The 12,849-nt window shown below is 40.1% G+C and overlaps 1 protein-coding gene across 4 annotated transcripts in view; it reads left to right on the top strand.

Moving 5' to 3' along the window:
• MSH5 (MUTS-homolog 5) overlaps positions 1-12,849 on the top strand; it is a 490,172-nt gene that overhangs the window by 109,346 nt on the left and 367,977 nt on the right. For all 4 annotated transcript variants that reach the window (XM_089456522.1, XM_089456523.1, XM_089456524.1 and 1 more), the window contains exon 6: positions 4,715-4,778. In XM_089456522.1, the coding sequence (XP_089312648.1) occupies positions 4,715-4,778 (64 nt within the window). The remainder of the gene's footprint in view (positions 1-4,714; positions 4,779-12,849) is intronic.

Genomic DNA, 12,849 nt, shown 5'->3' with positions numbered 1-12,849 from the left:
ACAATGAAAGCTTAGAGCCCAAACAAGGACAAATCTTCCCCATAGTCTGTGAACTTGGAGCCCAAGGGCTAGTGTACCTCTAAATATCTATTAAATCTTAAGGTAAACTATTAGATCATATACTGAATTATATCACCTAAGATAACTCGTACCAATAGAATATTCGGATGACCGACAAATGAAATAACAGTTAAATATTCAACATAATATTGAGTATAAACACATAAACTAGCACATCCCACATATCAACAGATAGAAGAACACCGTGAACTGAAACCCCAAAGTCTTTCTATTATGAGAAAAATAATTCCAACGGAGCAAAAACTCAGTACACCAATAGAAAATTATTCCACCCAAAGATGGCTAATAGAAGCTAGATAGCTTTTTTATATAGAGAAAACCCCGCCAAGTGGAAAATAACGGCTAGTTGGCTTAATCCTCGTCAAATTAATCTTGACCGTCGAAAATTACTTGATCTTCTTTTAATCCCCACTGTTGAATTTTTATTTTTGAGGAAAATTCGAATTTCTTTTAATAACCATTTTTTATTAATCCAAAAATTGATATTTTGGATTAATTTTCTCAAAAAATTGACTTTGACTTAACCACCAAGTTTCAAGGGCTCAAATTTCCTTAAAATATCCATTTTTTCCCTTGGTGGAGGATCTCCAAAAATTGATTTATTTTTGACCCATGATTTTTTTATTATTTTCCACTTGGGGAGAAATTAATTTCTCTATAATTATTTTTTGACTCAAAATTAATTAATTTTCTAGCTTAGGATTTTTATTGAATTTTACCAGAAAAATTAATTAATTGACTCTAGAGGGCATTTAATTATTTTTCCACCCCCAAATATTTCAGCCGTGGTTTCTGATTGCGAGGGACCATGCACTAAAATATTTTTACATCAAAATATTACAATTAATTCAACCCTTAGAAGGGGAAATACACATTTAGACTAGACCCTCAAGACATTACCCAATTCTGTGACACAATATGATTTAGTATGAAACCAAGTGTGCTTATAATAAAATAATTTAGCCATGGTGTTCTGATTACGAGGGACCATGCACTAAAATTATTCCTAAACACACTTTTACAATAGACTCAATAAACACTAAGACTCACCTAAGACCACGTCAACGAATTCCACCCTAGCTTAGGGGTTATAGTTGGAAGGAAAACTCTACCGATTAGGCGTGTTTACAAAAACACATAATTCGAGGAGGTTAAAAAACATCCTAGGAAGAAATCCTTTGCCAAAATCAGAGGCTTACCTAAGTGTTGTTACATAATTAAATGGTCATACTAGCATCATTTTTGATAGACTTTGTAGACATTGGGTTTACAATGATGAATTCATGCTGACTGATGACTTTGATCTTTGAAATTTTTTCTCCCCGTCCTTATACACTACTTTCTCGAACTATTGACTAAATGTGGTCAACACTACAGATGTGGCTCAGCCTCAACAATATTGGTCCTCTGCAAATGTAATTTGACCTCTTCCAAGTGTCAGACTATTATGTCAAGTAGGAGGAATGCACTATGTGAGATTTGGATTGAGCAAGAGGGCATTAAGCATGGAGTTGAGATCTTAGCATTTCGTAATGCGCAAATTGAGCGGAATTCACATGCAACTTTCTATTGGTACGAGGATGATTCCATTATTGGCCATCGTTTATACAGGGAAATTTAGAACTTTGAGGCCATAGCGATTGCTAATGATGTTGGCGGCAGAGCTCCTGCCCTAGTAGCATTGGAGTCAGAGGCTGATGGAGGAAACATTCCTAATAACACATAGGTACAAGATGATATTAGCTTGGGTTTTGTGAATTTTGCATAGGCTCTTAGAAGCCAAATTACTTCCTTTTGCAAATCATTCACCTTATCAAGCTCGAATCTCTTAATATGGGTTCGCAGTATGAGAGCCAGTGGAATGGGAAACATTGAAATGGCTCAGGATGAGAAACAAGCCTCCCTGGACTTGGACTTGGTCCTACATCAATTTGTGGACAAAGTACGAATGTATAATCGTGGAAGGGAGAAAAATCAGACTTCTTACTTTTTGCTGTTGAAAACAATATCGTTGGCTATATTCATCCAGTAAATACAGGAGACTTAAAACCATGTCAAGATGTTTTTATATTGGAAAACAATTTTGATCACAACAATGGCGTGTTTACCAATGAAGCCTACACAAGTGGTTATATCACTTTTCATCATCAGTTAAAAACACTAGAAGAGAAGACCGAAGTGATAGAAGGTGCTATTAAGTGGTTACATAAAGAAGGTGTGATTCCTGGTTTGAGAAATGAGTTGTATTGAGTGGCTCTGGCATTTGACACAAAATTACTGTTCTCAATGGAGCGTGTAGTTGTTCCATACTTTGGAACCAAGACATATGGTGTTGTATGTCCAACAATCAATAAACATACATTGTATCTGTTGTATCAGATGGGTAGAGAAATATTAGAAACCAACATTTGATAAATGCTCTTGGTGTTTATGCTAGTGGTGCAGTATTTATTACATGTCATGACTCCTCCTCCATCAATGCAACTTCCCAAAACATTGCAGATCTCCTATTGCAATCAATCAAAGATGTTGGTCCTAATAATGTGGTTCAAGTGATCACTGATAATGCAACAAATTGTAAGGCAGCAGGAAAAATTATTGAGCATACTCATCCACACATCTTTTGGTCTGGGTGCTTGGTGCACACATTGAACCTTTTGATGCATGATATTGTGAAGCATAAAGAATGTGGATGGATTAATGAGCTTTACAAGAGAGGGAAGAAACTCATTAAATTCATCATAGGGCATACGAGGGTAAACTACTTTTATGGCACTTACTCCAAGTTGCAGTTGCTTAAACTTGCAAAAACAAGATTCACAAGTTATTACCTCACCTTTAAGCGGCTAGTGAAGGTGAGACATGCTTTAACTAATATAGTGACCTCTAAATCATAGGAGGAAATTAACACTAATAGAGATGGTGTTAATGTAGCCAAGGACACTATCCTTGACATGTTCTTTTGGTCACAGATTAAATATGTTTTGCAATTCACTAAACCAGTTTATTACATGATCAAGGATGCAGATTCAGATCGGCCAATAATTGGGGAGGTGTATGAGCAAATGGATAGCATGTTGGGGCAGATTAAAGACATTGTTGAGCCTAGAGATATCACCTTGTACAATTATATTCGTGCAGAGGTGGAAAAATGATGGGATATGCTAAACGTTCCATTGCATGCCTTAGCATATGTTCTGACACCTAAATACTATCATCCATCATGGCTTTCAACACCAGCACCTGGGGGGAGCAAGAGAAAACCACGCCTAGATCCAAACGTTCTATCTAGTTATATGAAAGCATTGGATAAATTAGTGCCTAATGAGGAGGAGGATGCCATGGTACGAAAACAAATATGCTTAACACCGGTCCATTTGGGAGCATGCCTACAATTAGAGATCGATATAATTTTTCTTCTCGAGTGGTGGAACATGCATGGAGGTGCTACTCCACTTCTACAAAATTTGGCATTGCGGGTGCTATCACAGGTGGTAAACACTTCCTTTGCAGAGAGGTGTTGGAGCTCTTATTCTTTCATCCATAGTGTTAAAAAGAACAGGTCAAGTTTAGACTGGGTAGAGAGCTTGGTTTATGTTCACTACAAATTGCGATTGTTGTCCCATTACTATGATGATGAAAAGATTAATAAAGACCTTAAGGTTTGGGACAAAAATCCAGAGGAGCCCAATTTGGAGGATGGAGTGTTGCGATTAGAACAATTAGAGGATGCTCTTATCCAGGATGATGATGATCGAGTTGGGATGCCATCCCCATCCGGTCCCTTGGTTTCCAGGTTCCATGCTTCAACACCAACAACAGGGGCTTTATCTTCGTTAATTTCACAGTCATTGCCACAACTTCCAGAGTCACCATCTTCTTCATTGCCACAACGTGGAGGCCCATATCCTGTTTGTGGTGGAAGGAGGAGAGATTAGTAGATATATTCACAGTTTACTACTTTTGTCATAGATTAGACTTGTAGACTCCAGTTGTGAATTTGAACTTTTTGTCTTACTCTTCCTAGAACAGTGTGTACTTGAGTCTTGGTGGTGGCCAAGTGGCCTATTTTGTAAACATTATTATTTGAATTTTGGACATGACTCATGTTGACAGTTGCTCACTTGCTAGATAAGTTACTTGAATGTTTGATGATTTTATCTTTTAATGTTTTATGTTTTATGATATGCTTAAAAATTTGATGTATGTTTGTAATTGCTAGAATCTAGATGATTGATGCTCGAATAATTAATCATTGATGTACAATGGAATCATGGATGCCATATCTATCTTGATTTATGTAAAAATATGCATGTTTTCATGTCTTCTACAACTAATTTGGTATTTTTGGGAAATGACGCTTTCGCATCCCCACTTCCAAAAAATGTCCATGCTTTGTTCCTGCTTCGTGCAACATTGGCTTAAATTAAACAAGTCTATATTGTGACTTTGTTGTCCATTACAATGTTTTTTAATTTCTTTAATGACTCGGTGATTGGGTTTCTATATGACATTGAATATAGAATCTACTGTATTTGATGATGTAGGGTGATCCCACTAGATAGATCCTATTTCTTTTTGGCAATTTAGATCTTAGTGAAATGTTAACGACATTTTTCTTTTAATTTTGTAGATTGATGTATCTTCAAGTTGTTGGTATGGATGAAGACTTAAACGATAAGGAGAGACTTTGCTATGTAAGTTCCCAGATTGTTTCTAATTTCTTGTCAACTTTTGAAAGCAATATGCTTAATTAACAAAGACAACTATCACTTCATATTTTAGAAAATAAATAGATTTAAGACTTATTCATTTGATTATAAATTGTAATATTCCTAGTGGGAAATATTAAGTGATAACAGCAAATAAAGCATAAACATGTAACCATAAAACTAACACACCAACATAATGACAAATTGCACCAGAAATTGTACCAAGAGCTGAGCCATTTTATTAACTGAGAAAACAAGGTACATATAAATGAAGAAGAGGAACCTAGGCTTGCTACAACAAGCTAGTCAAGTCCCAGGTGAAAATGGAGTTTCCCAAGTGCTGGAAACTGCTCTCCCCAAGTCTCTGCGTTGGCCCAGTAAATTCTGCTACTGCTGGCTGGAATGGAATTGGTGTTTCGACCCTCTAAACTGCTTGGAAAATTCTAGGAAATTAATTGGAGCCTCCTCACAAGGAACCCAGAATAACCTAGAAAAATCTCATGGACCCAAGTGGTGGAAATGGTCCCGGAGTGAACTACGCCCTTCTCCAATAATTTCTACTACTGACTGCTGACTAGAACACTAATTTCTACCAGAAATACTGCCCATAAAATTTTACAAAATTAACCCCAGACTCTTCTCACCAAACCCACAAAAACCCAAAAAGGGTTTGGGCTAAATCCACCGACCCTTGGTGACCCATGACAAGTGTAAATTGCTCAATTTGGTCAGAAAATGCCCTACAATTTAGATATTGCTGAATTTGGCTCAAATCAATGTTGCACGAAGCGGGAGCGAAGCAGAAGCGTCATTTTCCAAAAATCTAGGAAGCGAAGCGTCCGCGGAAGCGTCTGCTATATATATATATATATTTTTATATTTTTTTGCATTTATACTCAAAACAAACATCCCAAATACCAAATTAATTGTAGAAGACATGAAAACATGCATATTTTTGCATAAATCAAGATAGATATGGCATCCATGATTCCATTGTAGTTACTAGTATGTAGTAATGTACAACAATCATCTATATTCTAGCTATTACAAACATACATCAAATTTTTAAGCATATTATAAAACATAAAACATTTAAGCATATTATAAAACATAAAACATAGAGCATATTATGATTTATCTAGCGAGTGAGCAACTGTCAACATTTGTCATGTCCAAAATTCAAATAATAATGTTTACAAAATATGTCACTTGAAACTAAGGCAAAGTTATATGGTATGTTTATAAACCATATCATAAAAATGTGAAGTCGGAATTATTTCAAAAAAAAAAAAAACCTTAGTGCAAAGGTTGAAATGGATGTCGCATTTAAAAAAAATCATATTCAAAGTTTATATGACAAACTACATGTTGCTAAGGTGGGCGCATTTGTAAACCTTGGTGGCAAATGTATTCAATACATTTTAATATGGCATATAAAGTGTATGCTATAGAATTTTATTATGTCGCATTTAAAAAAAATCATATTCAAAGTTTACATGGCAAACTACATGTTGGTAAGGTGGGTGCATATGTAAACCTTGGAAGCAAATGTATTCGATATATTTTAATATGGCATATAAAGTATATGCTATAGAATTTTATTATGTCGCATATAAAAGCCATTGTAATGAAGGCAACTTGAAGGTTATGTAAATATATGCAACGGTTATCAACGGAACAGTTATTGGTCCACGACAGCCCATTCAGCGTCAGTCAACATTGCCATCGGGGACGGCCATTGTTACGTCTACATCAACAGGATTGCAACGCAATCCACAGAAGGTTTTCCACGTAACATGGCATCGTTGTTTATGTGGAAACCAACGCAGAAAAATCCAACGCTGCACAGTTTTGGTTATGTGGAAGCCAACACAGAAAAATCCGTTGCAAATCCAGTCGTATCACGGAGATTTACGAAATAGATCAGTCGAATCAACAATCCATGCAGGAACAATGAAGCCAAGGTGGCTACAGAGCAAAGATAAATCCGACAAGATTGCATATGCATCCATCCACAAAATGAAGCTCGATCATCGAGGAAGTACGAATTACAATTAGCAATTTAGGTTCCAATTCCAGGAATCGTTTAAAAAAACCGGAATCGCGCCACCTCAATTTCGGAATCGCGATTCCTGTGGAGATTCCGGAACGCTTCCGCACGGGTCGCAGTTCCGGGTTAGGATCCGGGGGGGGGGGGGCGATTCCTGCAACCCTGGCTCAAATATCCCTCCAAGAAATCCTCCCTAACTCCTACAAATTTCTCCCCTCAATCACCAACCAAATCCCAACTTGAATGCTCCCCAAATTTTGAATCTCTACAAGTGCACAGAAGTTGCCAGTAAACTCCTGCGTAAGCCTTGGAATAGATAAATTTTGTCCTCCACAATGCAGCACTCTCGGCCCTGCAAACCCCCAAGGAAAAACTCGTCATGCCTATGGATAATTCTCTGCAAATTCTCTGGCCAAAACTCCACTATCTGTTAGCTTCTCTCAGCCCCTTCAAATTTCCTTTTGCGCCTTAAGAGAAGCACGCTTCAACTAGAAATAGTATGCGATGTAGCTCCTAGAGAAGCCCTGAGATGGACTCCTTCTTATTCCCCTAGGGTGACACTCGAAGTTCACTGAAGGTAGAGGTGGAATTTCGCTTGGAATTCCTGGTGCTAAACAACACTTTTCTTCTTGTGATAAACAACCCCAAGAGAAGATGAAAGGTGAAATGTAATAGTCAAAAGATAATCCACAAAATGAGTCCATCCTCCTTTTATTATTTCTCCTCATGCCTCTATACTCCCTTTTTAATGTTATTTTATTATTGGAGGGCATTTTCCACTAATTTACTTTTGCCGCCGTTTAATAAAATAATAATTTGCCGTTATTATCCAATAAAATAACACTAGCCACCTTTCTCCAATAATATTTGCCCCTTTTCAATTAATATTACTAAATTGGGAAAAATTCCCTAGTGACTCCCATGCTTACAAAATTGGGGATATTATAGTCCTCCCCGCCAAAAATTGCTTGTCCTCAAGCAATGCTCGAACAAGCGCTCCCTCTCTCTGTTGACCCAAACTATAACTGCAAACAATACTGGGGTCCCAAATGTGCCACTGAGTCACCCTGAATCTGTACACCATCTTGTCATAAATGAATCCCTCGATACCAGGGTTCCATGCTAATCTAAAAAATATGGCACCATGTCGACACTGCGTCACTCTGATTACATTTGACTGCCCATCATGCGCATACCATATCCTCCTCTCCTGGAACCTAATGGTGAAATACTGATAAAGGCCAAATACATCCTGCCCAGGCATCTCCATGATGCCAAAGCCTACCCATCCAAAGCTAACCTCGAACTTGTGCAACAATAGAGAAATCATACTTTGCCATACAATGAAGGCCTCTTGAAACCCCCATGTATCAACCCAAGAGTGAGCTAGATCACTCTTTGTTGATTTCTAGTAGCAATGGAAGTGATCTAAGCCCCAAAATTTTCAGAGAGGCTAGGACACATGTATTCCAGAATACCCAGAAATCGTTTTGGGAAATTATGCCCGGAGACAGTTTTATTAAAATAATTAATTATTTTTAATGGATGCATAAGTCTAATTTTTAATGGATGCCTAAGTCTAAACTTAGGAAATTAAAATAATTAAAGGGTATTAATTAAAATGGGGGTGAAACTTCTAGAAGAAAACGAGGATCAAGCCAAAATGATCTGAGCCATTGATTAGAATCTAATCTAGGTTGTTGATTAATCAACGAGAGGATTATAAGAAGAGGCTTTATGGGCATTTGGAAAACACATCTAGTGGGATCAAGACATCGATTTCTCAAGAGAGTAGTGCAGAGCAGCCAGAGAGATCATCGAGGAGATTCTTGCAGTGAGGGGCATGGATAGTTTTCTGAAGGAAGAGTTTTCCTGATTCGAGGATACATTGCAGAGAAGGTAGAGCGAGATCCAGAAGAGGCAGTACAATGCCATGCAGAGGTAGCGCAGAGCTTCAGAGGAAGTCCGAGATTCTGCTGGGAAGTCTAGTTCCAGAGCCAAACACCAGGGTGTGAGACTGGAGGGCTAGAGGAACGAAGTTTCAGATGACAAAAGATCCATGGAAGGGGTGACGCAGACCCCAGAGAGGCTGACGCAGAGCCAGCGTGGGGCCATCCATCCAGGGCCTGGATCAGTGTCGGTTTGCTAGTGATAGTGTGAGGTATTTTTTACTAATTCTCTGCCAGTCAGATTCTCTATATCGGATAGCCAGTAAGGCATCCAAAGGTTGTATTCAGAAACTACTACATAATAATACAAACCCTCAGCTGTTGCACCGATTTTCCCGCATTGGGTTTTTTCGAGGACATTTGTCCAAAAGTAACGGTGTTGCTTGTGTGTGTTATTTCTTTCTTGCTTAGTTCTTGCTTTCGCATATTGTTTAAGTTGTGAAGGATGTAGTTGTATTTATTTTGATGTTTACAATATAATACTGTAAATAACTTGATTCAATAGGAGAAATATAATCAGTCGTTGTAGTAGTGATTCGGGATTTCCGAATTTTCACTCTTTGCAATGACTCCCCTCATCAAGAGACAGAGTGATCTATCAACCAACTGAATCCCTAGATCCCATAGCCAGACCTGCTGCGGCATAGCTCTGATGACTGTTGGAATCCATTCGTGCCTCATTTCTAGTCCCTGCATGCAATCAATAAATAGGCTCCATATATCATGAACTAATGTGATGCATGCTAAACTGCATTGTGCTTGCCACCACGTAGTACTATGATCGCCAAAAACCACATGTGCCAAATAGCTACCCCCTGAATGCAACCAATAGATGGGTATCTGATACGCGCAATCGACTTAGTATATGTGGAATCACCCCGCTCCTGCCACCCATCACCACTAACTCTGCCACTTGCCCTCTCGATAATGTGCCAATACAATGTCTGGAGCCCAGACACATACTGGAAAACTGCCTTAGCCGTACACGGTATCCTTTTCTCATGCATGGTATTGACATGCTCTGTGGAAAGAGTGACACATGTCTCCCTCGTGACCAACTCCCCGGGCATAGGCTCAGTGATGAATGATATGCCACCCCTCAACCTATGGCTATCAACTCACACACCGACCCAATTCCACCGCTGAAAGGTCTCTCCCCTAGTGCATTGGGTGTCATCCAAATACTCAGGTGAGCTCCTTGTTCCCTACTGCTCATGCCCAGAGTGTCAAAGGAGAACAACCAAATCGTTTGTGCTTGTAAGTGATGTAGAAGAAGGATAGGCGTGTGAATCCATATGGATACCATCAAGTATCGCACATCTGCGTCCTTGTCAATCATGAGTGAAATACACCCAAAGGTATGTTGATTTTGGGTAGCATTGGATGTGCTCTAGCCATGAAATTTGGTGGAGAGGCTAAGACACATGAGATCTCCAAGACCCAAAAATTGTTTGGAGAAATTCCACTTGGATGAAGAGTTATTAAAATAATTAATATTTTTAATGAGTTCCTAAGTCTAAACTTAGGAAAAAAAAATATTAATGTGTAGTAATAAGAATATGGGTGAGAAAGTTCTAAGTGACGAGGATCAAGCCAGTTCTAATCTTAGCCATTGATTAGGGACTTAGTCTCGGCCGTTGATTCATCAACAGGAAAAGTATAAGAGGAGGCTTGAGGGTTAGTTGGAGACACACCAAGTGATCAAAGAATTCGATTTTCTGTGGGTGAGGTTTGCTGAGGAAATTGAGTTAGTGATCAGAGTTGCAGGGAGGGGCAGTTCAATAAGGGATTTTAATCCGAGGTGAAGAATACATAGTAGAAAGGCAGCGCAGTGCCGAGAGAGACAACGCATGCCATAGAAGGGCTGACATAAACGCTGTAAAGCTGACGCAGAGGACGCAGAGGGCTGACGCAGTGAGACGCAAACGATGACGCTGGGCCTAAAATGTAGTGTTGGGGAGATTCTGTGGGGTAGACTGGGAGCAGATCAGCAGATTCTGAGCCTGGAGAGGGTGATGCAGCTCCTAGAGGAGTGGTGCAGTTCCAGAGCAGTGCTTGGAGCAGGTTTTGCTATCCAGCATAAGGAATAGCCGGAGTCGCTGTGGGGTTTGATCATCCGTTTGTTGATTTACTAGAATATCTGTCTCCTGATAGAGGTACTACTGCCAAGGATATTCTCTATTGGGTGAGCCATTTCTGGCACCCTAGTTGTATTCATGGAATCTGCTTAATAATACAAACTCTCTATATGCTGCATTGGTTTTCCCGATTTGGGTTTTTCTGGGGACAATTGTCCAAAAATAAGGGTGTCCCTTTGTGTTATTGTCTCAGTTTATTTCAGTGCATGATCTGTATATTTGTGAAGGCTGCAATAGTATTTACTTCGATGTTTATGCAATCAAATAACTTGTTAATATAAAGAACAAGTAGGAGATTGTAAACCAGTAATTGCAGTAGGGGTTTCTGATGTGTTAGATTTAGGAATTTTCACATGGTATCAAAGCGATTGCAGATCATAGATGACTAAAGACACCAGCTGAGAAATGTGAGAATTTGCAACAGAGAAGCAGTTGTCCTGAGAGACAACGCTGTTCCAGAGCTGGAGAGGCAGAAGGAGGAGTGACGCAGTGTAGAATAGGTGACGCAGAGGCTCACACAGTGCTTGCGTTAGCATTCTGAGCTGGGAGAGGAAGACGCAGTAGCTGAGAGGAGCCCACGCAATAGCTGTGTCAGCTACCAGGGCCAGTGCAGAGGAGGGTAGATCAGACTCACACAGAGCCACGTCATCTTTCTGAGCCAGGAAGGATTGACACAGTTGGTCAGGAGGAGCAGATTCAGCCCACACAGAGATTGCACAGAGCCTGAAGGGCTCAGATTCTTCGAGTTGCTAGGGCTAAGGGAGCTGTGCAGATTTTGATTTGTGGCGCTGGTGAGACACTGTTTCTATCGGTGCATAACAGTGTCTAAGGAGACTGAATCAAGGTAGAGGGAAGCACTACCTCGACATATTTCTAGCCAAGAAATCTAGATCCGGTTGCAGTGGCAAAGGAGGATTGGAGAGGAGTGATTCGATGATTGGCCGAAGGATTTCCGAGAGGGAAATCAGGACTCAAAGGGAGTCTAGAGAAGAGGAGCAGAGATGAGAGTGAATAGATTGAGGGATCAGGACAGATTGGACAGAGCTTCCAATTTTTTCATCTGGAAGGCCAGGATCCTGGAAATCCTAGATAAACATCACATCAAGGACTATGAATTGAAAGTAGTAGCTGTCCCGGTTGATGCTAATGTAGTCGAGAAGTATGAGGAGGCCCAGGCGAAGGCGAAATGCATGATCCTAGACGGGGTCAAGGACCATGTAATACCACATATTGCTGAGAAGACAACAGCAAGGGAGATGTGGGAGACCCTGACCACCTTATACCAGGGCTCTTCTGTGCAACGAAGGATGTTATTGGAAAATCAGCTGAGGTCATACCAGATGCAGAAAGGGGAGGAGATAGATCCCTTCCTTCTTAGGTTGCAGGGTATTCACAACTAGCTTACTTCCGTGGGGTCTACTTCAGATCCAGATTTCTTAGTCAGGATTGCCCTGAATGCAGTATCCGAGGAGTGGGAGATGTTTTTCCAAAGCATTTTGGGCAGAGCAACTCTCCCCAGTTGGGAGGATATGTGGGCAGCTCTTCGACAAGAACTCAGGAGATTGACCAAGGCGGAGAGTAGTGGTAAGGGAGTTCGAATCAAGAAGGAGGAGGAGGAGGATGCAACTCTCGCATTAACGGGACAGTCGGGGCTACAGAAGAGGAAGAAGAAAGACATCTCCAAGGTCAAGTGCTTCAACTGTGGGGAGCTGGGATATTATGCCTCTCAGTGCCTCGGGAAGAAAGGCAAGGGAGAAGCTTCCGACTCAAAGGCTGCTCTAGCAAAGGTGGAGAAGGATGTCGAGAATGATGATGATTGTGCCATGAGTGCTCATGCAGTTCTGGAGAATAGGTGGGGTGATCTGGAGTTGTTGTCGAGAGGACTACATACAGGGGTAGGATCCTTGAGGTGCCCAAAC

This window comes from Pinus tabuliformis, chromosome 7 (assembly GCF_031772625.1).
Source record: "Pinus tabuliformis cultivar Carrire ecotype Pingquan chromosome 7, CPIR1, whole genome shotgun sequence".
Classification (NCBI taxonomy): Eukaryota; Viridiplantae; Streptophyta; class Pinopsida; order Pinales; family Pinaceae; genus Pinus; species Pinus tabuliformis.
The sequence above is the reverse complement of the archived record's forward strand: the minus strand, read 5'-3'. Positions and strand labels throughout refer to the sequence as shown.